At 39.4% G+C, this 24152-nt stretch overlaps 1 protein-coding gene across 1 annotated transcript; it reads left to right on the forward strand.

Moving 5' to 3' along the window:
• Positions 1 to 1455: 1455 nt before the first annotated feature.
• fam241a (family with sequence similarity 241 member A) lies at positions 1456 to 22440 on the forward strand. The gene is made up of 3 exons (XM_008112102.3): positions 1456 to 2096; positions 18548 to 18713; positions 22202 to 22440. The coding sequence occupies exons 1-3, from the start codon at positions 1875 to 1877 to the stop codon at positions 22288 to 22290; spliced, it is 477 nt and encodes a 158-aa protein (XP_008110309.2). The 5' UTR covers positions 1456 to 1874; the 3' UTR covers positions 22291 to 22440.
• The last annotated feature ends 1712 nt before the right edge of the window (positions 22441 to 24152 follow it).

Below are 24152 nucleotides of genomic sequence, written 5' to 3' on the forward strand. Positions count from 1 at the left end.
CTTGAGCTCTGAGGATTATCTGGGAAGCAATCCCATGGGAGCATTGCAGCACTCCAAAATACTTGAAAGTAACTTTGGACCATGCTCTGACCTCCAAGTAGTAATGCTTGAATATCAAGGAAATAGTGGGCGCTAGAAACAATATCATACGAAAGCTGACTTGCACAACCTGGGGATCACAACTAGATACAGTGAAGACATCTGTCCTTGTACTTTGCTACTCTGTTGCTAAGTATGCATGCCCAGTGTGGAACACACCTCACCATGTTAAAACAGTGGATGTGGCCCTTAATGAGACAAGCTGCATGACCACAGGATGTCTATGCTCTACACCATGGGAGAAATTTTACTGTTTAGCCAGTATTGCACCACTTGATATCCGCCGGAAGTAGCAGCCAACAAGGAAGGGCCAAGACAGTGACATCTCTGGCCCATCCCATTCGGATATCAGCCAGCACGCCAGCACTTTAAATCAAGAAATGGCTTTCTAAGATCTACAGAGATACTCGCAGGAACACCTCAGCGAGCGAGAGTCTGAAAGTGGCAGGCTAAAACCTCAAGCCATGGCTGATACTGAATGAGACTCCCTCCTGGGCACATAGAAGACTGGATAACTTGGAAGGCATTGAACAGACTACTCTGGCAGAGCCAACCTTAGGAAATGGGGCCACAAAGTGGAGTCCACAACATGCGAGTGTGGAGAAGAGCAAACCACAGACCACCTATTACAATGCAGTCTGAGCCCTGCCACATGCACCATGGAGGACCTCCTTATAGTAACACCAGAGGCACTCCAAGTGGCTAGTTACTGGTCAAAGGACATTTAGTATAATGACAAGTTTTTAAACTTTGTGTTTTTAAATACATTACAATTGTACCCTCGGTTCCCTTCTGACATGATAAATAAATACATTAATGACATTTCTCTACACTGGAGAATGAATGCAGTTTTAGGAACCCCTGGTGTAGATAAACCCAGTGATACTGGAAAATGAATGCCGTTTGATAGCACTTGGACTTTCATGGCTCAATGGTATGAAATCTGGGAGTTGCAGTTCTTGAGTGTTTCTAGCCTTCTCTGCCAAAACGTGGTGGTGCTTCAGCAAACTACAACTCCCACGATGCCGGCAACACGGAGACTTGGCAGTTCGGAATCATAGAATCATAGAACAGTAGAGTTGGAAGAGACCTCATGGGCCATCCAGTCCAACCCCCTACCAAGTAGCAGGAAATCGCGTTCAAAGCACCCCCGACAGATGGCCATCCAGCCTCTGCTTAAAAGCCTCCAAAGGAGGAGCCTCCACCACAGTCCGGGGGAGAGAGTTCCACTGCCGAACAGATCTCACAGTGAGTGCTGTCAAGAGCGCATTCAGTGCGTGGAAGTTTTGCGCCAAGTTGCCCAATCCTGCCGCCCCTTTTGCCCAGCCAGCCACTCCTCCCGAGGAGAGCGCTTTCCACGAAGGAGAGACACGAGAGGAGGAGGGGAGCAGCTGTATAAAGAGAGGCGGCTGGAGGGGAACAAAAGGCGGAGAGGCACGCCGCCGCCTCCTCCTTTCTCTCTCTCTCTCTCTTTCTCTCTTGCGCGCTCCTACTTTCACTCCCACTCCGCCTCCGCGGGCGCTTCCTTCCCTTTTTCCCCGGGTCGCCTTTCGCCCTCCGCCTCCCACTGAATCCCGTGACGGCTCCCCAGCCAGGCACGCCCTGCCAAGAAAGAGAAGGCGAAGCGAAGGCAAAGGCAGCAGCAGCAGGAGCCGCAGCGGCGCCGCCACGGAGCCTCGTCGCACGTGGGCTCGGACGCCCTGCGCGCGGGGCAGGAGGCAGGATCCGGAGGCCGTTGCCTCGCTGCCGGGCTCTTCTCTCTCTCAGCCTCCGAGATGGGCTCCACGGAGGAGCTGCTCTGGCTGCCCCCGCCGGAATGTGTCCTGGGGAAGGAGTGGGAACGGGAGCCGGCGCCATCGCGCCCCTCGCCCTCCCTCGTCATTGCGAAAGGAAAAGATCGGAGGCAAAGGAGGAAGCAGCAGCAGCAGCAGGAGCCATGGACTCCCGAGGAAGAAGAAGAGGAGGAGGAGGAGGAAGAGCGGCTACCCCAACAGCAGGTGAGCTGCTCCTTGCCTCGGTCTCTTGCCCTCCCCACCCGCAAGGTTTGGTGATATACTCATGACACATGCCTTCCCCACTGGGTGAGGCTTTCATTCCCACTGGCCGTGCCATAAATCCATCCTTATTATTGATTGGCTTGTAATGTGACACAGTAGTCTCTGGGATTTACAGGGAGAAAGACAGGGAAGGTGTCACCTTTTGTTCCTGGCTTCCTTGTACATTCTTCTGCCTCCAACCTGGATTCCCCCCCCCCCCCCCAAATATGGACTGCAAAACCCATGTTAAGTGAGGTGTACAGGTAAAAAGGCATGGAAGTTGATACTTAGGGTTAGGTAAAGGTTTACCCCTGACCTTAAGTCTAGTCGTGTCTGACTCTGGGGGTTGGGGCTCATCTCCATTTCTAACCCAAAGAGCCGGCATTGTCTGTAGACATCTTCAAGGTCATGTGGTCGGCATGACTGCGAAGAGTGCCATTACCTTCCCGCCAGAGTGGTACCTATTGATCTACTCACATTTGCATGTTTTCGAACTGCTAGGTTGACAGAAGCTGGGGCTAACAGCAGGAGCTCACCCCGCTCCCCGGATTCACACCGCAGACCTTTTGGTCAGCAAGTTCAGCAGCTCAGCAGTTTAACCTGGGGGCTCCTTGTCACTTAGGAGAATGGGTTTTGTTCCAGGCTGCAAAGCTCTTGTTAGAAGACAAGGAGCCACAACAGCAGGTGAGCCCAGGCTTGCCTCTCTTGCCCTCTCCACCTGCAAAAGCAGTGCTGGGGAACGGGGGGGGGGGGGTATATGTTAGGCCTTGCATCCCCACTATGGCTCCATCTACACTGCCATATAATACAGATTATCTGCTTTGAACTGGATTATTTATTATTTATTTACTGCATTTTACCCTGCTTTATCTCAACCCCGAAGGGGACTCAAAACAACTTCCAAATTGGCAATATTCAATGCCACATTAAACATAAAACATACAAGTACATTATGCATTAAAATCATAAAAATCATAAAAACAATAGCATATAAATACACTAAATAAACTGTTAAACATTGCACGTAGGCCCAAATCATAATCCAGAAGCCGTTCCAATTATGTTGTTTCCCCAAAAAATAAGATATATAAAATATCAGAGCTCCTGGTGGCACAGTGGGTTTAACCCTTGCACCAGCAGGACTGATGAATTGAAGTTTGGGCTGCTGACCTGAAGGTTGCCGTTTCAGATCCAACTTGGGGAGAACACAGATGAGCTCCCTCTATCAGCTCCATGTGGGGACATAAGAGAAGTCTCCCACAAGGATGGTAAAAACATCAAAAACATCCGGGCGTCCCCTGGGCAACGTCCATGCAGATAGCCAATTCTCTCACACCAGAAGCAACTTGCAGTTTCTCAAGTCGCTTAAACTAAAAAAAACCCATAAAATAAGCTGCAGCAGGATTTCTAAAAAATTGTGCAATATAAGTCATACCCCGAAAATAAGACATAGTGACAGGCATGGCGATGCAGCATACAAGGTCGGCTCCCCCATCAAGTCCCATCTTAGTGTGCTGCAAACTGAGGCATAAACGGAGACATATAAAGTGAAAGTAAAGGTCTCCTCAGTGAAGTGAGGAGCAGGACGCTTCTTTAGGTATTGTGTCCTCAGGGGGAAGAAGTAAAGCTGTGTCTGCCGTTTTACTCAGCACTGTGGGTCTCTCTCACCCAGCACCAACCAGCAACAGTTTGTGGGTCCCTCTCACCCCCCACAAACAACAGTAAAGCTGCTGCTCCTCAACAACTGACCAGCAATATTAGCGTTGGAACAGGTTATGGGATTTATAGAGGAAAGGGAATGGAAGTTGTCACTTGTCATCCTCAAGTGGACATGTTTTGTTCCCCTGAGGACAACATCAGTTGGCAACTTACATACCTTCAGGATCTTTTTAAAGTCATGTGCCTCCAACCTGGATTTGCCCCCATGGACTGCAAAGCCCATGTTGGAAGAAGAAAAGGAAGAGCGGTGAGCCACTTCCTGCCTCTCTGGCCCCTTCTACACTGCCATTTAATGCAAATTATCAAGGCAGATAATCTAAATTATCTGCTTTGAACTTGATTATATGAGTCTACCCTGCCATATATTCCAGTTCAAAACAGATAATCTGGATTTTATATGACAGTGTAGAGGAGAGAGCCTCTAGCCCTCTCCACCCATTAAACGTTTCTTGTGAGGGATACATATATATCTCAAACCTTGCATTTCCACTGGGTGAGCCTTTTCTTCCCACTGGGTCCACCAGGCAGTAGAATCAATTAATCATGATCATTATCATTGGCTGTCTTATGTTGTAAAACATTACTGTTGGCACAGACTATGGGATTTACAGGAAAATGGTCATGGAAGTTGTTATTTAGAGAAACAAATATTGTTCCAGGCTTCTTCGGAATCATTTTAAAGTCCTCTTTGATTTCCCAACCTCACTAGGTGGACTGTCAGAAATTCCTGAGTGGGAATGAATGGGAGTCCAAACCATCTGGGAATCAGGTTGAGAAACGGTGTCTCAAAGCATAGCATCCTAATTTGCAACACCTTCTATTCAATTTTTCACTTCTAGCTTTTTCTTTCCTTTCCTTGACAACATGGACGCATTACCCAGTCAACAAATGTCATATTTGTTAAAGGTTAATAATCAATTAATGAAATGCTACCAGACAGGTCGCGAAGGTAAGTTGCCTTTCCTGTTGGCATTGGACTCCACAGAGGTAGCACAGACAGAGGTGCCCACTGCATTGGAAGAATTGGAAGAATGGAAAGGAGGAAGTAACACAGGTCACATCCTTGGTTTTTTTGGTCTCTGCATTGGCAAACATAGGAAATTTGGTTTCATTGAGGAAATGACATCCATAAAAGCACATTGTTGGACGATTAAATAATATGTGTTGTCGAAGGCTTTCATGGCCGGGATCACAGGGTTGTTGTATGTCTTTCGGGCTGTGTGGCCATGTTCCAGAAGTATTCTCTCCTGACGTTTCGCCCACATCTATGGCAGGCATCCTCAGAGGTTGTGAGGTATGGATAAACTAAGTAAGGAAAGAATATATATCTGTGTAGAGTCCAGGGTGTGGCAAGAGTCCTTTGTCACTGGGAAATAATATACTTGTCCAAGTGGGCCTGTTACAGCACCCATGGGGGAAGCAATATTTAGATTATGGAAGGGTGTGCAAAACAAGCTTGAAAGAAAGCGTAACAACTTCTCCAGTCTTCAGAAACAAAAAGGTACAGAGTACTTGTTTTTGATGAAGCTCTACAGTAGATGTTGAATCTCCTGCAAGTCGGATTGGAACTACCCTTTGCCAGGTTTCTCTGAAAAAGAGAGGGGAAGGCATAACTCCTAAGTCATTTTTAAGTTGTTGTGCAAACTTTTTCCACACATGAAATCAGATTGCTTTTTACCTATATAAACAGTGAAATAGGCTTTCATTCTTCCAGGTTGTGTATTCATATTCATTCCTAGGCTGTATGTTAGTTAAAAGTCAGTCAGTAATACCTGCAGCACAACATTATAACCACAAGCTGATACGCCATATGCCATAGCTGCTGTTCAGACTTTGGTTATAATTTTGCTGTTGCAGGTTGTGTTGACTGGTTTGTGTGTATGTGTCTCATTGTAAACTGCTCCAAGTTTTCTACCAAGAATATGGATGCTTGATGTGTTTAGCATATGTAGTTGGAACAAGTTGGAACAATAGGATCATGCAAGTTTTTTGCCTTCTAGAAGCAAATGACTCATTCTTGTGGTTTGTCATTGAGTCCATTTACAGCAACCCTATGAATGAAAGACCTCCAAGAATCCTGATCATGGATAGCCTGGAAACAGGGGTGTAACTTCTTTAATTGAATCAGTACATTTGTTGCATATTACTCTTTTCATACTGCCTTTCTCTTTACCGTGCATTGTTGTCTTTTCCATTTTGTCATCATTGCATTATTTCCAAAGTAAGCCTCAGTTAATCATATTGAGAATTCAGGCTTGGTTTGCTCTAGGACTTAAGACATTTCTCTTTTTGCTTGTCCATGGTATCTGTAGACCTTTCCTCTGGCACCATATTTCAAAGGAGTTGATTTTTGCACTGTCAGCTTTCTCCACTCTCCAGCTTTCTGACCATAGAAATTAGAAATATTATAGCACGGATGATTCAGATGTTGCTGTTATTATATGTTTTTACTCTTGAGGATCTAGCCTAGTTGGTTCATAGCTGCCCTTCCAAGGCCTAGCTTTCTTCTGATTTCTTGACTTTTTCTTCTCCATTTAAATTAATGACTGAACCACCATATAATACTGCTAGCATTACGGTAATCAGAGTTGGAGAGTCCTATCTTAAATTACAGTTTTATGTAAATATTTAAAAAGGTTTAACCTATTGATGCTTCAATTAATGTTATTTTATTGGTATCTATTTTTATTTTTGAAATTTACTGGTAGCTGCTGCATTTCCCACCCTTGTCTTAATCTGAAGTCAATAAGTTTTCCCAGTTTTTTGTGGTAAAATTAGGTGCCTCGTCTTATATTCAGGTTGGCTTATACTCAAGTATATACGGTACCTACTTTTGTATCCTCTCAGTCTTCATGATCAGAGACTATTAAAGAGATAAATTCTGTATTCTTTATGCTTTAATTTCAAGCACGCAGTTATAGCTGCATCAGAGCCAGTCTGCAAATATGGCGTGTCAGTTTAATCTGAATTAAATTATTTGAAATAATAGGGTGTGGCATGCCTTTATAGTTATTTTGCTCACACATACAAGTCCATACAGAGAGAAATAGTGGTGAAGTTGTGCATTGTGTATATTGCATTGCGATCATCCTGAGAATACCTGTAAGGCCTTACAGTAATAGTTATAAACTGTTGTGTGTGATTTTTGCTGTCTTTTATCTAAGATTAGAGGTACTCAAGCAAGTCCTTTGAACTTCATTCATCTGTCACAACCAGAGTCCAAAAAAGTAGCTGAAATCATAGGGGAAAATTTCTTAGAAGTGAAGTTGTTTAGTGACATTAACCCTCTTCATATATTTAGAATTCTCCATATGTCAACCTGGAACAGCAAATTTTCTGTGCTAACTGTATAAAGAAACTGACAGTCAGAAATGTACAAACCTGGGGCAGCCTTCACTGAATCAGGAGTTGGATCACATGGAGTCATGCCTTCCCACAGCAATTTTACTTGCATAAATATGTTACAGACATCATCTTCAAGACAGAAATGGTAGGAGACTGGGCTTTTCACAGCCAGTGTTCCCATTCTATGAGCAGAGATGAGCACTTACATATGAAGGTGGCTGTTCTCATGGACAAATGGAGGTGTGAATAGCTGTGTGGTTTTATTCAAAACCAATTAATGTACAAAATGTATGCTTTATTTTTAAAATGAACAGATTCTGTCATAGTGTTGGTAACACTCCCTCCAATGTAAGAGAGGAGAGGTAACACCTTTTTCAAGATTCTGTTTACCTTCAGAAGTTTATACGTTCTGATATTAGAGATATTTCTTCCTAGTTAATCATGGTGCTTGGATGTTTGGGCAGGTTCAATCAAAGGGTTTTTTCTGTATCCCTCCAAATGTTTAGACCTTGGTTGTCAGCATTTTTCAGCACTGGTTATGCAGGCTACTGGGGCTTGAATTCCATCAACGTGTAGGAGGCTGTGAAATTATCATCTCTGACTTAAAGATTTCAGCCCTGCTAATGTGGTTTCATTTTGTCAGGGTTACATCATTTTTCCTATGCAGCGTATGCCAGAGGAATGATATGAGCGAGAGAGATTGAGAGAGAGAGAGAGAGAGAGAGAGAGAGAGAGAGAGAGAGAGAGAGAGAGAGAGATGCCTAGATAAATAAGTCAACTCCTGCTTGAGTTAATAGGACCATGCCAATGTTCCATAGGAAAAGAATATGTTTATTACTAACTTAAGATTTTTGCATATCTATTGCTGCAAAATATGAGTGAGCCAGTTCCTTTTCTGGAAAATAGTTAGATTTCGTTATGATTCATTTTACTGAATTATTCCGTTTCAGTTCATTGACAGTAAGGGCCCAGGATGAGATGCATCATTTACACTAGAGTTGAGAAATTGATCCTCCAGAAGTTTTGGCCTACAGTACTCATCAGCCCCTCCCAGCATGGGCAATAAGTAAGCCCAGAACATCTGGAATGCCAAGTCGCCCCTCACTTAGGCGGTCACCGGGTTATTTGCCCAAAGAGTAAGTCTGTGGAGGAAAGAGACTCCAGAACTTGATAGATTATATCTGGAATTTTGCAGCAGGTGGTTTGATATTTGACCCATGGAGGTGCATGGTGCCATCACATTCTTCCACAGTGATAGAATATCCCTGTAGCAGTTTTCAAGAGGACAAGTGCGGTATCATATAAAATAAGAACAGCATCAAAATTGGGAGTGAGTTGATTTTTGGATTGAGAATGTTTGCACATAGCCCCATGTATTTCTATTTTAAGCACTCTGTACGTTTCCAAGATTAACTTTGTGCAGATCTTTGGGTTTGGGGCTGTAGTTCGGGGTGACAAGGGCAGAATATAAATACTGTAAATTAAAAAAAATAAAAGTAGTTTCTCAAATGGAAGGGAAGGGGAGAAGTAGCAACCCTGGAGAGAGGAGCCAGAGCTCTATACCCTGTTTGTGTGGTGCAATTGCTCTGACCAGGCCTCTCAAGAGCACTGATTAAATATATGCAAACTTTTTACTTAGCAGTACTGAAGGGCACTGATTTACATAACAAGATACTTGGTGGTTCAGAGAGTAAAATGAGTTCTGAAGCACCTTCTTCATTTCACACTTGATTTGTGAACTGAGGGTGTTTATTATAACTAATCAAAGAAGTACTCCATATAAGAAGCAGCATTCTTTTTCATCTCCTAATTCTAGGGTATACACAAGGGAAGTATATGTAAGGTCTTGGATTCTTGACATAACCATGAACATGACAGTGCCTTGCCCATTTGTCAGTATATGCAAAGGCTTAGGTGCAGCTTTGCAAATGCTTACACTAAAACTTGTCTTGTCTTCAAGGTGCAATTTATTATTTCAAGATGCCACTTTCTCACCGTTTTTACTGTAGCAAACAGGCACAGCTATCCTTTCTGAAGTTGAAATAAAATTCTAAAATATACAGGGAAGCTTTGCAGGAGTTTTCTTTGTTTATTCATTACCGTTATCTCTTGAATTTCCTCCTAAAAACAACCATGTGGAGATAATTAGGTTGGAAAATAGCCACTACCCCAAGGTCACCCGGGGAGCTTCATGGCTGAGTGGGAATCTGATAGTATAACAAGGACTGAATGATTGCATTCCAATTTCTCAATATAATGTTAAGAAAATATTAACACAGCTTTAAGTGAGTCATCCAGGTACATGTACCGCATCTGTCTTTTATAAAGCTACAACATCAGTTACAAGCAGTTTCTGTCTCCTTGGTTGGTAACTTCATTACATGATTATTTACAACAGCAAATATTTTAGAGGATAAACATATAACATAAATACAGATCTTAAGCAAATAAGATATGTGCATCGTTGTGAGTAACCTAATGAAGCATTTGGATATTGTAACGTGGAATCAGAGATGGTGTTCCAAATATTTCTCTTATCTGTATATTTGCATTAATATATGAAATGTTTAACATGTAGCAAAAAGTACATATAGTATTGTTGTTGCCTGCATTGTTAGAATGTGAATTTTAATATAACCATAATTACTTGTTGCATCGTAAAAACTCTCATACATTGAGAGGGATAATTCTAATCATTTAAAGCAAGTCTAGGCAAAGGCAGTGGGCCACTTTCTGGGATGGTAAAATGAGCAAGAACTTTTTTTTGTAATGTTCTTAGTTATAATACAGAACAAATGTATTTTTAATGACTTCACCTCCTCAGTTTCCCACTGTTTCACTTATTCTTTTAAACTAATGCTAGGCTAAGGAGGAGGACTTTACAGCTTTTACATTTTAGGAACTGCCACTTTAAATCCTTTCCTCCACTTATATACTGTGTCCTTAGCTCATTGCAACTACTAAAAGATTTTGCTTATGTCAATATCTGGCTATAAATTGCTCCATTGACATTTACCAGTGACTATTCTTCTTTCACATGAGCTTGGAAGGAGGAAGCATTCTGTGCCACTTTGCCTATTGTTAGTTTTAGCTCTGCAGCAGTTTGCTGCCTGTTGTACTAGCAAACTACTCCAGTAATCTCTGGCAATGTTTCATACTTCCCAGTTGGATGTTTTTAAAAATCTTTTTCAGGGGCTTGGGGCTGCAAAAATCAAAATGTTGTGGACCACATACAACTTTTGGGATGCATCTTCATTACAGTTTAGTAGTTGTTGGTTAGAACTACTTTTTTCTCCTTTGAACTTTGTTTGAAATTGCTGTGCTAGAAAGAATAGACACAGGAATACCTTTAAAGTAAGTTGGATCTGTAGGTTTGTCATTTGTAGCAGAATGGTGCCTTTAATTCCTGATAACTTAATAAAATTGCCAAGGGTTCCTATACCGTCCTTTAAGGGGCCCTTAATATGTTAGTTCAGTTGCTCACAAACTGCTTTTCCATGAGTTGCTCCTTCACAGGTGTGTTAAATTAAAGAACAAAGTTGTCACTTGCATTTAATATCATTTGCTTGACCACAAGTAGATCTTGTCTCCTCAAAGTTTCTTATGTTAGGGTTCTTAGGCCAGGCAGGTTTATTCTGCTCTGATTAGATCTGGGCATGTGAAAGATTCATATTTTTAATGGAAACCAAAAGACTATAGACAGCTTGCCCTCAGACGCAGTGGGGTGTGAGAGTGTGAAATGCTTGTAAAGTCATTTTTATAGAGAGAAAATTAATGTATTTCAACAAACATGTGCAATCGCCACTTGCTTGTCATACTTTACAACTAAATTACTTTTTCTTACAAATGTAACAGGTGTCATGAAAAAAGAGAAGCATTTAATCTACTGTTACTTAGCTTCATCTTGCTTGTAGCCAGTACCTCATTTATGAAATAAACTGTCTTTTGTACTGTTCAGGAACCAGCTGTTTACAGTTAAATTGCTTTTCTTTTGTTCTCTTTTCCTGTCTTAGTGGTGGTTCCCCACCGCCACACCCCAACATATTCATTGTATTCGAAAATGAGAAAGAAAGCCTGTCTAACTGTCATAAAGTTGTTTAGTTCTCCTGAAAACACAACTTTAAATCAGTATTTTAAAGATATCTTATCAGGAGTGCTAACCAAATAATGCAATAGCATTAGTTACTATTAGATTCACAAGAACATATGTCAAGGAAGGACTTCTTAATCAAGCATTTGAAGACAACATAGCTGCTACCTTACAAGAAGCTGACCGAAATGTCACAATTGCTTTCTAGTAATAATAATTACTAGGTGTATTTGTACAAATAGCACATGTGAATCTATTAGTTTTGCACACTTTTGACAGCACAGTTTTGAAACCACCTGAGATATTATTATGAGAAAGTTATTTAAACAAAAATGGATTATTGATGTAAGATTTATCCTTTCTTTGAACAGCTTTACATTAACATTTGTCTAGTCTCCTGCCTAAGAAATGAAGTATATATATGGTTTCCAGATATGATATAGCTGATAAACCGGCTGATATAGACTTCAGCAAATCCCAGGAAAGTGGAAAGTGAATGCCATTTGAATTAAATGCTAAGAGTATGTCTGCATTGTGGAATTTATTCAATTTGATACCACTTCAACTGTCATGGTTCAGTGTTCTGCAATCTTGGGGTTTGTTGTTTGGTGAGACAGCAAAGCCTTGTCCAGCTACAATTACAAGGAGTCCACACCATTGAACTATGGCAGTTACAGTGGTATCGAACAGCATTAAGGCTGAAGTGTAGATCCACCCTTGGTTTTGTTTGTGAACTGTATTGTTTAAACTGGGTTTCTACTGTGTGTTTGCTACAGCTGCCCCTGGCCTCACCTCAATGCCTGGAGGTAAGATAGCGAGAAAGACTTCCTCTTAGTATGTAGAAAGTGGATTTTCTTTTACATCACATCTGGTTACCAGTTGGATTTCAATATTCTGATAGAGCTTGATGCTTTACTGAAGACATTATTTTACTCAGCAGAAAAGGAGAAGACTTGCAGACCCACTCGCTGCTGTGCTAAAATAATCAAAGCTGTATCAGATGTGCCTCCTCAATTACTTTGGGGTGAAGCAAGCATCAGGACAATGGAATGAACAGTGCTGGCAAATAAAGACAATGAAAGCTTTGTCTTTGGATATACAAGAGTAGTTAAAAAGCAAATATTGTTTTGTTTGTGTGCAGAATAGCTTGCCAAGGAGTTTCATAAGCTTTATATGTATTCTTACAATTTTTTTAAGTCTCTGCAGGAATTAGCATGTGTATAGAGTGGCATCTAGAAGCCCCTTCACTAATTGAAAGCATTTTTGCTCATTCTTACATTTCTTCTGGTTCTTAAGCAGCAAACTTTCCAGCTTCATTAGTCTGATTTGCTGGTCAAGCAGATATAACTGTGTAGTAAATTGCAATAGATTCATATGGTATGTTCCCTTTGAAGTTTTATGGGTTTTTGCTTCTGCTTCAGAAAAATCTTTTGAGAAGGTGTCTTTCTCTCAGGAAACTTTTCCATAAAGCTTTGGTTGAATTGGCATCCAATTTTATGCAGCATTTGCTCAATTGCTATTCAAATGCATGGTTGCTGTAACAACTTAATGCAAACTATTTGGGTGGGGTACTGTGCTGACATCACATATGGATTTATTGTTATAACTGCTGAATACATTTTTTCTTTGTATTATGGCTGTTTTGCTTTATTTTGTTAATGTATTCCTTATCTCTATCCAGCACAACCAGCTTAATCCAGCGCCTATTCATGTTTTGCATCCCTGAAGAAAGAAAAGAATTTTTTATGGCTAGTTAAATGTCATTCTTGACTGCTCAAGCTTTGCAGTTATATTTTATTTTTATGTGTAGACAAATATATGTGTGCACTTGTAGTCTGTTCTTGTGCTTTAAAATTTAAGAACTCTTTAAACTTCTTTGGTAACCCTGACTTCTACTGCAAAATTAAATTAACATATTCAGTAAAGCTTTGAAAAATAGTTCCCACCTCTGGAACTCCCTAAGTTTTCAAGAAACAGCTGAAGGTGTACCTTTGTTCACTGGCTTATGAGGTGGAGGAAGAGGAGTAGATGGTAATACTACCATTATATCTCTGATTAATAGCTACCATCCGTATCCATGCCCTGTTTACCCCACCAGCTCAAAAGACATCTTGAGCAATCATCAGTCTACAGTACTTGCCCCCCCCCCCAAGGAACTGGGAATGCTTCTGTTCATTGTTTGATGTTTTGTTTTATGTTTGATATAACAGGTGGCATTTTTAAATTTAATTTTAGTTGTTAAGTGATGATTTGTTTTTATATGTTGGGTTGTCAATTTTCGTTATTATTGGTGTATTGTTGTTCTGTTTGGACATTGCATGTTTACCTTTTATGTTTGGAATCCGTTCTGAGTCCCTCCGGGGAGGTAGGACGGAATATAAATAAAGTTGTATTATTGTTATTATTTATATGAACTTTGGTAAAATGTAATGCATATTTCATAAGAATAATGTGTCTCTGTAAAATATATCTATTCTGGTGTTAAATTAGCATAGCACATTTATTGTAGTACTGCGTACTGGGACTGTTTTGAATGGTTACATTATGCTGATCTTATAGATTTTGTTTTGTTTTGTATTTTGTTGCCCTTCAGCTCCATTGCATACAACCCCCTCCCCATAAAATTTACCAAAGAAAGCATAGCAATTATTTCTCAGAGTGCCTTGGCTCTAAAGCCATAGAATTATAGAGTTGGAAGAGATCTCATGGGCCATCCAGTACAATCCCCTGCCAAGAAGCAGGGAAATTGCATTCAAAGCACTCCTGACAAATGGCCATCCAGCCTTACAAATGGCCATCCAGCCTTTGCTTTAAAAGCCTCCAAAGAAGGAGCCTCCAGCACACTCAGAGGCAGAGAGTTCCACTGCTGAACAGCTCTCACAGTGAGAAAGTTCTTCCTAATGTTCAGGTAGAATCCCCTTTCTTGTAGTTTAAAGACATTGTTTCGTGTCCTAGACTCCTGGGCAGCAGAAAACAAGCTCACTCCCTCCTCGCTATGACTTCCCCTCACATATTTATACATGACTATCATGTCTCCAGGAGCCCTGGTGGCGAAGTGTGTTAAAGCACTGAGCTGCTAAACTTGCAGACTGAAAGGTCCCAGGTTCAAATCCCGGGAGTGGCTTGAGCGCCCGCTATTAGCTCCAGCTCCTGCCAACCTAGCAGTTCGAAAACATGCAAATGTGAGTAGATCAATAGGTACTGCTTCGGCGGGAAGGTAACGGCGCTCCATGCAGTCATGCCGGCCACATGACCTTGGAGGTGTCTACGGACAACGCCGGCTCTTTGGCTTAGAAATGGAGATGAGCACCAACCCCCAGAGTCAGACATGACTGGATTTAACGTCAGGGGAAACCTTTACCTTTTATCATGTCTCCTCCTCTAGGTTAAGCTTAAGATAACAATATAATCGTTTTTGCAACAAGTCTTGGTTGTATTTGCTGTAACAGGCCAACATGGCTGCATCTCCAGAAGATATGTTTCAGCAAATTTCAAAACCAAAGCCATTGTAAAGAGGTTTTAACAAAGAATCCCCAGCATTTTTGTTCTGTGGCCCATTTCTTATATTGCACTTCCTTTATTTGTCTCTACACATGCAAGGAGTAATTGGCAACAGTTTGCTCTATCATTGAGTAGAATGAGGCAGTTACCAAGGTCCTATAGAATTCTAGTGAAAGAGAATGACATGACCATTGTTACCCGCTTCTCATGGCTCAAGGTGAGATACAACCATCAAAACACATCAATGCAAAGTACAGACAACCAAATGCATAGATCAAAACCCACTACTATAAAATACATACACCAAAACAATATAATATAGTTAACACAGGAAGAAAGGCTCAGGAGGACACCTGCCAACAACAGCAGGGGAAGAAAAAAAATTGTTAAGCGGTATCAGTGATGGTGACAATGAAAAGTCAGCTGTCTTCAAAAAGAAAACTTGCCTTTGAAGCAACCTGAAAGATAAGACTGTGGAAGGAAGAAATTGCAAAATTGCTCCCACTGGGGTACAAGTGGTTTTTCAAGCTGGTAAAATTGAAGTTTGTATATTAAAGAAAAACATTTTCAAGATGGGATGATTCAATCCTTTGGTGCAGAATCCGTGGATACAGCGGACTGGTGGTAATCTACCACCCATAAGCCAGTGCAGACAAAATGGAATGTTTAAGCCTTCATTTGAATACTATAGAAATTAAGGGAGAATTATACTAAGCAGAACATTAGGCTCAAAATGCGGAATAATATTCTGCTTGTATTTGGTCTGCAAAACTTTGACATGGCGTTTAGATTGCTTGGGCGTTCTTGATTAGCAAATAAAGAAATAATAAAATTATATTGAGTAAGAATGAAAAAAATAGAGTATGTCTATTGTTTTTTTTTTCCTTTCTGAGAACTATTCTGCTTTAAGGAGCTGCATAGCAACATGGAGAATTCTTAATTAAAATGTTGACACTCCCCAAGTAAATTGTTAATTTTAAGAAACCTCAGATTTTAGATAATCGGTTAGATGGTTTGACTGCTCTTGTTTTGGCACCCGAAGGACTGGGGTGAGGCGTTGAATTAATATGTATCTCTGTCTGCAAGTGCTGGAATATATTTTGCTGCATTCATTACAAGATTGTTTTTAACTTGTCCAGTAAATAAACTAGGATTTCCTGAGGCTTAATTTTTGTTATTAGATACATTGTGTTCTTACAATTCATCATGTTTGGCCTGTTTACAACTTAGCAGGACAATTGCAAATGTAATTGCTTTTACTATGAAATGTTTAGTTGCAGTATATGTTTACAGCATGTTTTGACTATAAACCTACTTGATGCAATCCTCGTTTCAAGACATTTTTCTTTGTAGTAGGCATCTAATCACTGTGATTAAAGGTTACAAGCTACTTCTTGTGTTTCTGACAAATTATGAATATTTTCCTGCTGAGCTTTCTTTGTCTTTGATGGGAACATTAGAGAAGTCATGAATGTGCTGGTACAGCTGTACCAGAACCTTCTATTTTACTTTCTTGCTGCAAATGTTTGCAGCCATAGGACAGGCCACCTGTCAATCACCATTAAGTTTGGTTCCGCCCCCTGTTCAGGGCTCTGGGAGGGAAGGAGCCATTTTTAAGTTAGTCTCTCTTGGGAAGCTCAGCTGTAGGACATACACCAGCTCGTCCCGTAAAAGGCTTCCTATTTCAAGACCTCCAGGGATAAAGACCACCAGGGTTAAAGACCACCGGGGATAAAGAGCACCAAGGTTAAAGAACCCCAGGGATATTGACTGTCCAGGGATACGACAACAGCACAGAAACATCTGCAAGCCATTGGCTGGTAGGTCCACTCAACAACCAGACGCACTTGGAGTTGGCAGTGGGTCCCAGACTAGCTAGGCCCAGATAACAGATAGCCTGGGAGGGGTTATAAGAGGGTTTTCACAGTTATTCAAAGCCTATCGCCTGTCCTGTGGGACAAGACTCCTTGAAGATTTATTATTTGTTCGTCAATAAAGACTTTGTTATTTCTTTAAAGACTTCAAGGCCATCTTTTCAGGAAAATTCCTCAACTACCCTTCTTTAGGCCCCTGGCTTCCCGCTGGGTGTAAAGCATATGTCCTACATAACAGACAGTCAGTCACAGGCCCAGCGCGTGACAGAACAATGAATGCTGCTTGTTTTGTCTTAAAATGGTGCCCAAAATGTTGTGCATTACCTTTTTATAATACTATTTTTAAAAGATAGTTAAAAGTGGAGGGTTCGTGGAGGGGAATATTTTGATTAACAAAAAGTTTGAATTGCAAATGAGTAAAACCATTTATTTCTCTTCCTTTATTTCATATGTGTACTATGTGAATAATTAAGCAGTGGGAAATGGGGTGGGATGCAATGTTTCTTATGATACAAGGCATTAAATGCCTTTCTAACTACAGTTTTATTTACATATGCTTATGTAAATAAGCCCCCAGTGGTGCAGTGGGTTAAACCGCTGAGCTGCTGAACTTCCTGATTGAAAGGTCAGCGATTCGAATTCGGGGAGTGGGATGAGCTACCACTGTTAGCCCCAGCTTCTGCCAACTTAGCAGTTCAAAGACATGCAAATGTGAGTAGATCAATAGGTACTGCTCCCGCGGGAAGGTAACAGCACTCCATGCAGTCATACCGGCCACATGACCTTAAAGGTTTCTACAGACAACGGCTTAGAAATGGAGATGAGCATCAACCTCCAGAGTCGGACACCACTAGACTTAGTGTCAGGGGAAAACCTTTACCTATGTAAAAATGGGAATACATCTGGAAAAAGATGTTTCTGTTATGTTTTCCAAATTACCCATTAGTAAAATATATTGGTTTAATCTCTGAAGTGCATAACAGAAGTAAGCAAGGGGATGGAATTAGCCAGTCATGAAAGACATTTCAAATATACCCCCAGCTAACGAAGTGTATGAGTTCTTTGCCTTTATTTCATTAACATTGATACTAGAGGTAGAAAAGTAATATGGAAATACTAGCAATAAGGTCCAACACCACAAAACAAGAAGCACTGTCCAGCATGTCTCAGAAAATCTTTTTTTCTCTCAAAACTAATGTAATGCACATGTGAAATGAAATAACTACAGCAAGAAAGCTTATTAAGTAAGATTTGGAATCTTCTAGAGCCTACTGGGGAACTTCTTCCAAAATGCATCCTAGAATTTATTTATTATTTTTTTGTTTTCAGTAGATTCCACTTTTCTAATAATTTATATTTTGGGGGCAAAGCTTATAGATCTTTGCTTTTTTCAAATCTCCCCTGTCCCCCTTTTTTGTTCTTTACATATGTGAGTGATTCTAGATTCCTGTTGCATATAAGCATACACAGCTACAGTAGGATCACCCGGATTAAAATCCCATTCTTTCTCAGACCAAGCTTTATTTCTTGCATTGTTTACTTTAGGCACTCTGCTACAACCCAATACTGATAAACTCTTTTCCAGTCCTACTTCACCATTATTCTAATGCCAATGCTGCAGATGAATAAAAATAAAATTCCACCTAGACAGAAGTCAAGAAAGGCAGCAGGGGCTAGACTGGATTCCCATAAAGAGACTTTGCAGAAAGATGCTTTTTGTCAGATGCTTTGTTAACTGAAGTATGCCAGTATTTCCTTTTTGGGTGGAAGGGTATCAATCATTACTGTGCAGAGCAGTTAAAAAAAAGCAAGCATGTCTCCACACACAAAATAATCATATTACAGATGCAGTCTCTTAATCTATTCTTCTCTTCTGACTGCAGGTTCAGCAAGAAGAAAGGGATAATAATGTTGAATCTGCTACAGATGACTATAAAAAGATGGGAACTCTTTTTGGTGAACTCAACAAAAGTCTCATCAGCATCGGCTTCACAAGGATGTATTTTGGTGAACGCATCGTGGAGCCCGTAATTGTCATGTTCTTCTGGGGTATGCTCTGGTTCCTTGGTCTACAAGCTCTTGGACTCGTAGCTGTCCTGTGCCTTGTCATTATTTATGTTCAGCAATAAAGTCCAGTTCTTGGTGGTTAGATGGCTATTTCATTTTGGTGGATTTTGGACCATCTGGGTGGATACTTCATTTTGAACGATCTTGTTGGAGTTACATGCTTAGCCAAACAAGAAGGATATACCAGTATCATAAGCTATTCTGTTGGACATTAGATGGCCATTAAAATTATGCACTCTTTCCTTTAAGCTGACATTATCTTCATAATTGAAAAGGAAACAAACAAAAAACACACCATGAATAGATGATTAAGAGGCTTAACCCAGGACAGTGAAATCTATTCTTTTTTATTTTAAAATCAAACTAGTTCTAAGAGGCTTTTTTGGTATGGAAACAAACCTGTCAAAAGTAGGTCAATGGTAATTTTATATTTATGCTGCAACTACTTTCAAATAACAGCTTTTTGTATTGGTAACCAAACTTTAAAAGGCCAATTTGTATAGGTTTTTATGCTGCCTGGTTTTATAGTATCCTGTCAGCTTCTTTGCATACTTCTCCAGCATGACAATGTATATGCAGTCTTACTATTTTTTCTGTATAAAATACAGAAATGTGTCATTTTTTATTTTGCTGGGGTGATCTTATACTTCTGTAGTTTTTTTTTTTACCATGTCATATCTCCACTGTCTTCTTTTTTTTTCTAAAACACAGTCATAGTTCCCTTGGACAAAATGACAGTGTCCTTTTTGTTTTGTAATATGTTTCTGATTTTTATGGTGTTCTTTGTCTGAGGTCTTTCTTTCCATAAGCATGTCAGACTTGGGTACAAGATCAGCAAAAGATTGTAATTAATACTATACACTTCCTTTCCACCCTTTGTAATAATGGGATCATAGTTCACTTTTGGTGGACTTAGAAATTATAGGTTATAACAATTTAAATTAAGTCCATATTATTTTAAAGTATGAATCAAATCTGGCAATTATTGAAAACATTCTTGCTGCCACTCTGTACTAGCATGGTGTATGTACGTATATAGTCTTTTTTCCATGTGAAATAGAAAAAGAAGTAATTTTTATTATGCATAGAAGAGGCTAAAAGTTGTCTCCTACTACCAAAGTTAATGTGCCATGTATGAATTCACTGATTAGGTGGAGGCTGCTGCAAACATTCACAGTGGTGACCAAAGCCATTAAGATAAATTCAGTTATGTTCATGTTTAGTATAAATCAGCTCACTTCTACTTCACAACTTTATAATTTGGTATCTAATACCATTCTCTAGTGCTTGCGAAATGTGCTTTAGTGGTGCTATGTGTATATGTTGTGTTTATAAAAATATTGTGAATCTGGTTTTATTGATTTGCAAAGCAAAAGCATTTTTAAATGAGATGGTGCCAGGGAGAGAATACTGAGGAAGTACAGTAGAGTCTTGCTTATCCAACGTTGGCTTATCCAACGTTCTGTATTATCCAATGAAGTCTGCCTCCTGTCCGGACCCACAGCTGCTTCTCTAGGCAGCAATTCTATCTTTATTTGTAGTCAGTTTTTTAGTAGTCAATGTTTTTGTAGTCAATGTTTTCAATACATTGCGATGTTTTGGTGCTAAATTTGTAAGTACATTAATTTCTACACAATGTTACTGTGCATTGAATTGCTTTTTCTGTCAATTTGTTGTCAAACATGATGTTTTGGTGCTTAATTTGTAAAATAATAGCATAATTTGACATTTAATAGGCTTTTCCCTAATCCCTCCTTATTATCCAACATGTCGCTTATCCCACGTTCTGCCAGCCCGTTTATGTTGGATAAGCAAGACTCCACTGTAGTTCATTTTATCACAGCCATAGATACATTAGCAATTTCTTTTTCCATTCACAGAAGTATATAAAGAAATGGAGCAGGCAATTTCCACTTGTTACCCATCTTCTTTGCAGCCTGACTGGACAATTCCCATTCTTCCAATTTGTATAGCTCGTTTTTGCATAGCATTATTATTATTATTATTATTATTATTATTATTATTATTATTATTATTATTATTATTTATTCTGCCTTTCTCCCCATGGGGACTCAAGGAAGCTAACAATCCCACTTTAGTCATAGTTTAAAAAGTGCAATACAAAAATTAAACCACAATTAAATAAATACAGTGTAGACTAAGGTGAAAAACAGATTAAAATATAATGAATAAAGTTAAAATGGCCTTTAAAACACACACACACACACACCAGCAGTAGACGGCAATTAGTGAAAATCTACATAATCTTCTGGCTTCAAAGACCAGCAGCAAATTACCCAAATTTCATCATATTCTTACTATATGGTAATATAAACTGCACCATTGATTTGTTCTTGCACCACAAATACTGCAACTTTTCAAAAACAATGCCTGATTTATATTGAAATGGGTGTTAATAACTTTACTGCTTTGAAAAAGTAGTTGTTTGGGGCTAAAATATGTTCCAAATTAAGGGTTATGTTTTGCACTTTTTAAATATCTCCATTGTATTAGATAAATTAATTGTTGTTACTTAACACTGAAATAAGAAAACCAACATTTTAAGCCTGCTCCATTTGATTCATGCAAATGTTTAATTTTTAAAAAATAAAACATAGGTGATGTTTGAAGATTTTGTTTTGTTGTAAATCTTTTCCAAAAATGCTATTATTCTGCTAGCTGTGAACATTTTTAATCATTTTGTAGAATATCAAAATAAGACTTAATGGTTTTATATCTCTGGATCCTTTGATAAGCACCAAAAGTTCTTTCCCTTGTGGCATCTTTAGTGAAGCCATTAAAATAACAGTCAAACCCATGAAGGCAGGAGCCACAACTTAAATTTTGGAATGAACCCAGTTTAAGCTTTAGAATAAAAGTTTGCAATACTGGGTTAATTCTTTAAATGGCTATGGTTTGTCATAGTCGCATTTCAGGCTCCAGTTCAGAAGCTGAAGCTGTTGGTTTAAAAAGAATAACGATAATGTCCAAAGTTCTGTTTTTTAACTGTATTGTTTTTGCCACTTTGATACAAACTTCAGCACTGTTCTGGATCTGTTGAAATGATTGGAAATTATATAAAAATGAAGCTGTGGATTGTTGTTACGTATATGTTCATTGTGAAGGCAAGATTGTGTGAAGCCTTATTCAGTATCTCTGCTTTGTATATATTTACATATATTTATGTGAGGGTATTTAAGACAAATTACAACTCAGGCTACCAAATTGAGATTAGACCTTTGTTGTTGTTGTTGTTGTATAGCCTGTGAATCCACATTTTGGGATATTTTCATCTTAAATTATCTTTTATTTACAATTGCAAATGAGAAATGGGTAGGAAGGGAAGTGAACATGTGTTTTTTTTCAGATATATTGTTGGTTGGATTGGTTGTGTCTATGGGAAAGTGGGCAAGATCAAGTGTTTCATTTGTGTATGTTTTCTTCCCGCTGAATCTTCTTTCACCTTTCAGAGCTGCATGCAGTATGGTGGAAATGGATGAAGACAGCCATGAAATGGGCAATCTCCCATGTATGTGACTATACTCAAAGGAATCTTTGAACCACAAACTAATAACAAACTCATGGAATTGGCCGGGTTCTGAAATGCTGCCATACACCAATGTTAAATTATTTCTTTAAAAAAAATTGTACTTTTCATAACATTCAATCATTTGTTTTTTTCTAATAAAGCATCCTCTGAGTGCTCAAATTTCTGACTGATATTTTTCACCAAATGCATATTCAAGCATGGGAACACTGAAAGGCACAGCTGCATTTTGCAGTTCTCATGATTCCGTGTAGTCTGAAATAACTAGAAGTGTTTGCAACCCACCATAGCAGGCATAATTTTAATCTCAGCAGAAGAAAAAGGGCCATGATTAACAATTCCCAGTTTACAATATCAAATAGCCTGAACTCATTTCGTGCAGATTTGGGCACTGTGATATAGTGCTAAAAATACTAGATTTAAGCATCATCAGACCACTCCATTAAAAATCTGTCTAAACAAATTATGTGAAAAAAAATCCAAGAGATGCAATCCTACATAGTTAATGTTTTTTAATCTCATCATTATAGGTGACCACTTCAGGCCGAGTGTGATTATCTTCCAAAAGTAGAGTCTTGGCAATGGATCTGTAAGTGACTGTAAAGACCTATTCTGGATCCACATGGTCTTTCACATTAAGGACATAGATTCCCAGATGGAAGGTGGTCATGACAAGGGTTTACATAACATGCCTTCCTCTTGGCACATTTCTCCCTTTCTCCCTGTATTCGTTCTTCTTTAATATTCATAGCACCATTAGTAACAACTGCCATCCAGTTACATCATTCAAGTGCCAGGACCTACCAGCTCTCGGTGTGTATTCCACTTTTTAAAAGGTTAGTTTTAAGCCCATCTTTACATCTCTTTTGTTGTCCACCAACATTCTGTTTTTTGTTCTTGAGCTGGGAGTAAAGTAATTGCTTTGGAAGATGGGGATCGGACAATGTGGTCAGTCCAGTGGAGAGTCATCACTTCAATGCTGGTGGCCTTTGCTTCTTCCAGGATGCTGACATTTGTCTGCCTGTCTTCCTAAGAGATTTGCAGGATTTTTCAAAATCAACACTGATGGAATCTTTCCAGAAGTCTAGAGTGGCGTTTGTAGGTGGTCCATGTTTCACAGGTATACAACAGAAGTTAATAGAACAATATCCCTTGTGAGGAGAGAGGCAAGGAAAGGGTGGATGGGCTATATACAGGGTGTTTGAAAAAGAACTCCCAAGGTTTAATGTGTTTTAAGTTAAAACTAGGGAGTTCCTTTTCAAACACCCTGTATTTCTGTATAAGATCCATCTTTCCCACATTTTATTACAAGGGTCTGGACAGCAGCTTTCAAAAGTAGTGCCAGTTCAGTATTCTGATTTTTCTGGTTTTTTTGGATACTGAGGCTGGATCTACATTACCATATAAAATCCAGATTATCTGCTTTGAACTGGATTATATGGCAGTGTAGACTCATATAACCCAGTTCAATGAGGATAATGTGGATTATCTGCTTTGGCAATCTGGATTATATAGCAGTGTAGATCCAACATGATACATGGCCATGAGACACGAGAGATGAGAAGACTATTTAAAAATGTTTGAAAGATCTGTTTTTTGAGTGTTCAGAAACCCTGACAAAAATAATTGATAAACTCTCATGCCAGCCTAAATGTGCAAGAATCTTCCATATATAGGACAATGTCAGCACTGTACCATAACAAGTTAAGTGCTTTGACTTTAGCAGAGGAAAGAACTTGAAAAAATACATTGGAAAAGAGTTGGATAATAGAGGTTATCGAAGAAATATAATCAATAATCATAGAAATAAATCATAATTCTCCATTTTTTAAAAAAAAACAACAAATATTTGGAAGCCTGTTTACTGCTCCAGA

The sequence above is a fragment of the Anolis carolinensis genome, chromosome 5, assembly GCF_035594765.1.
Source record: "Anolis carolinensis isolate JA03-04 chromosome 5, rAnoCar3.1.pri, whole genome shotgun sequence".
Lineage (NCBI taxonomy): Eukaryota > Metazoa > Chordata > Lepidosauria > Squamata > Dactyloidae > Anolis > Anolis carolinensis.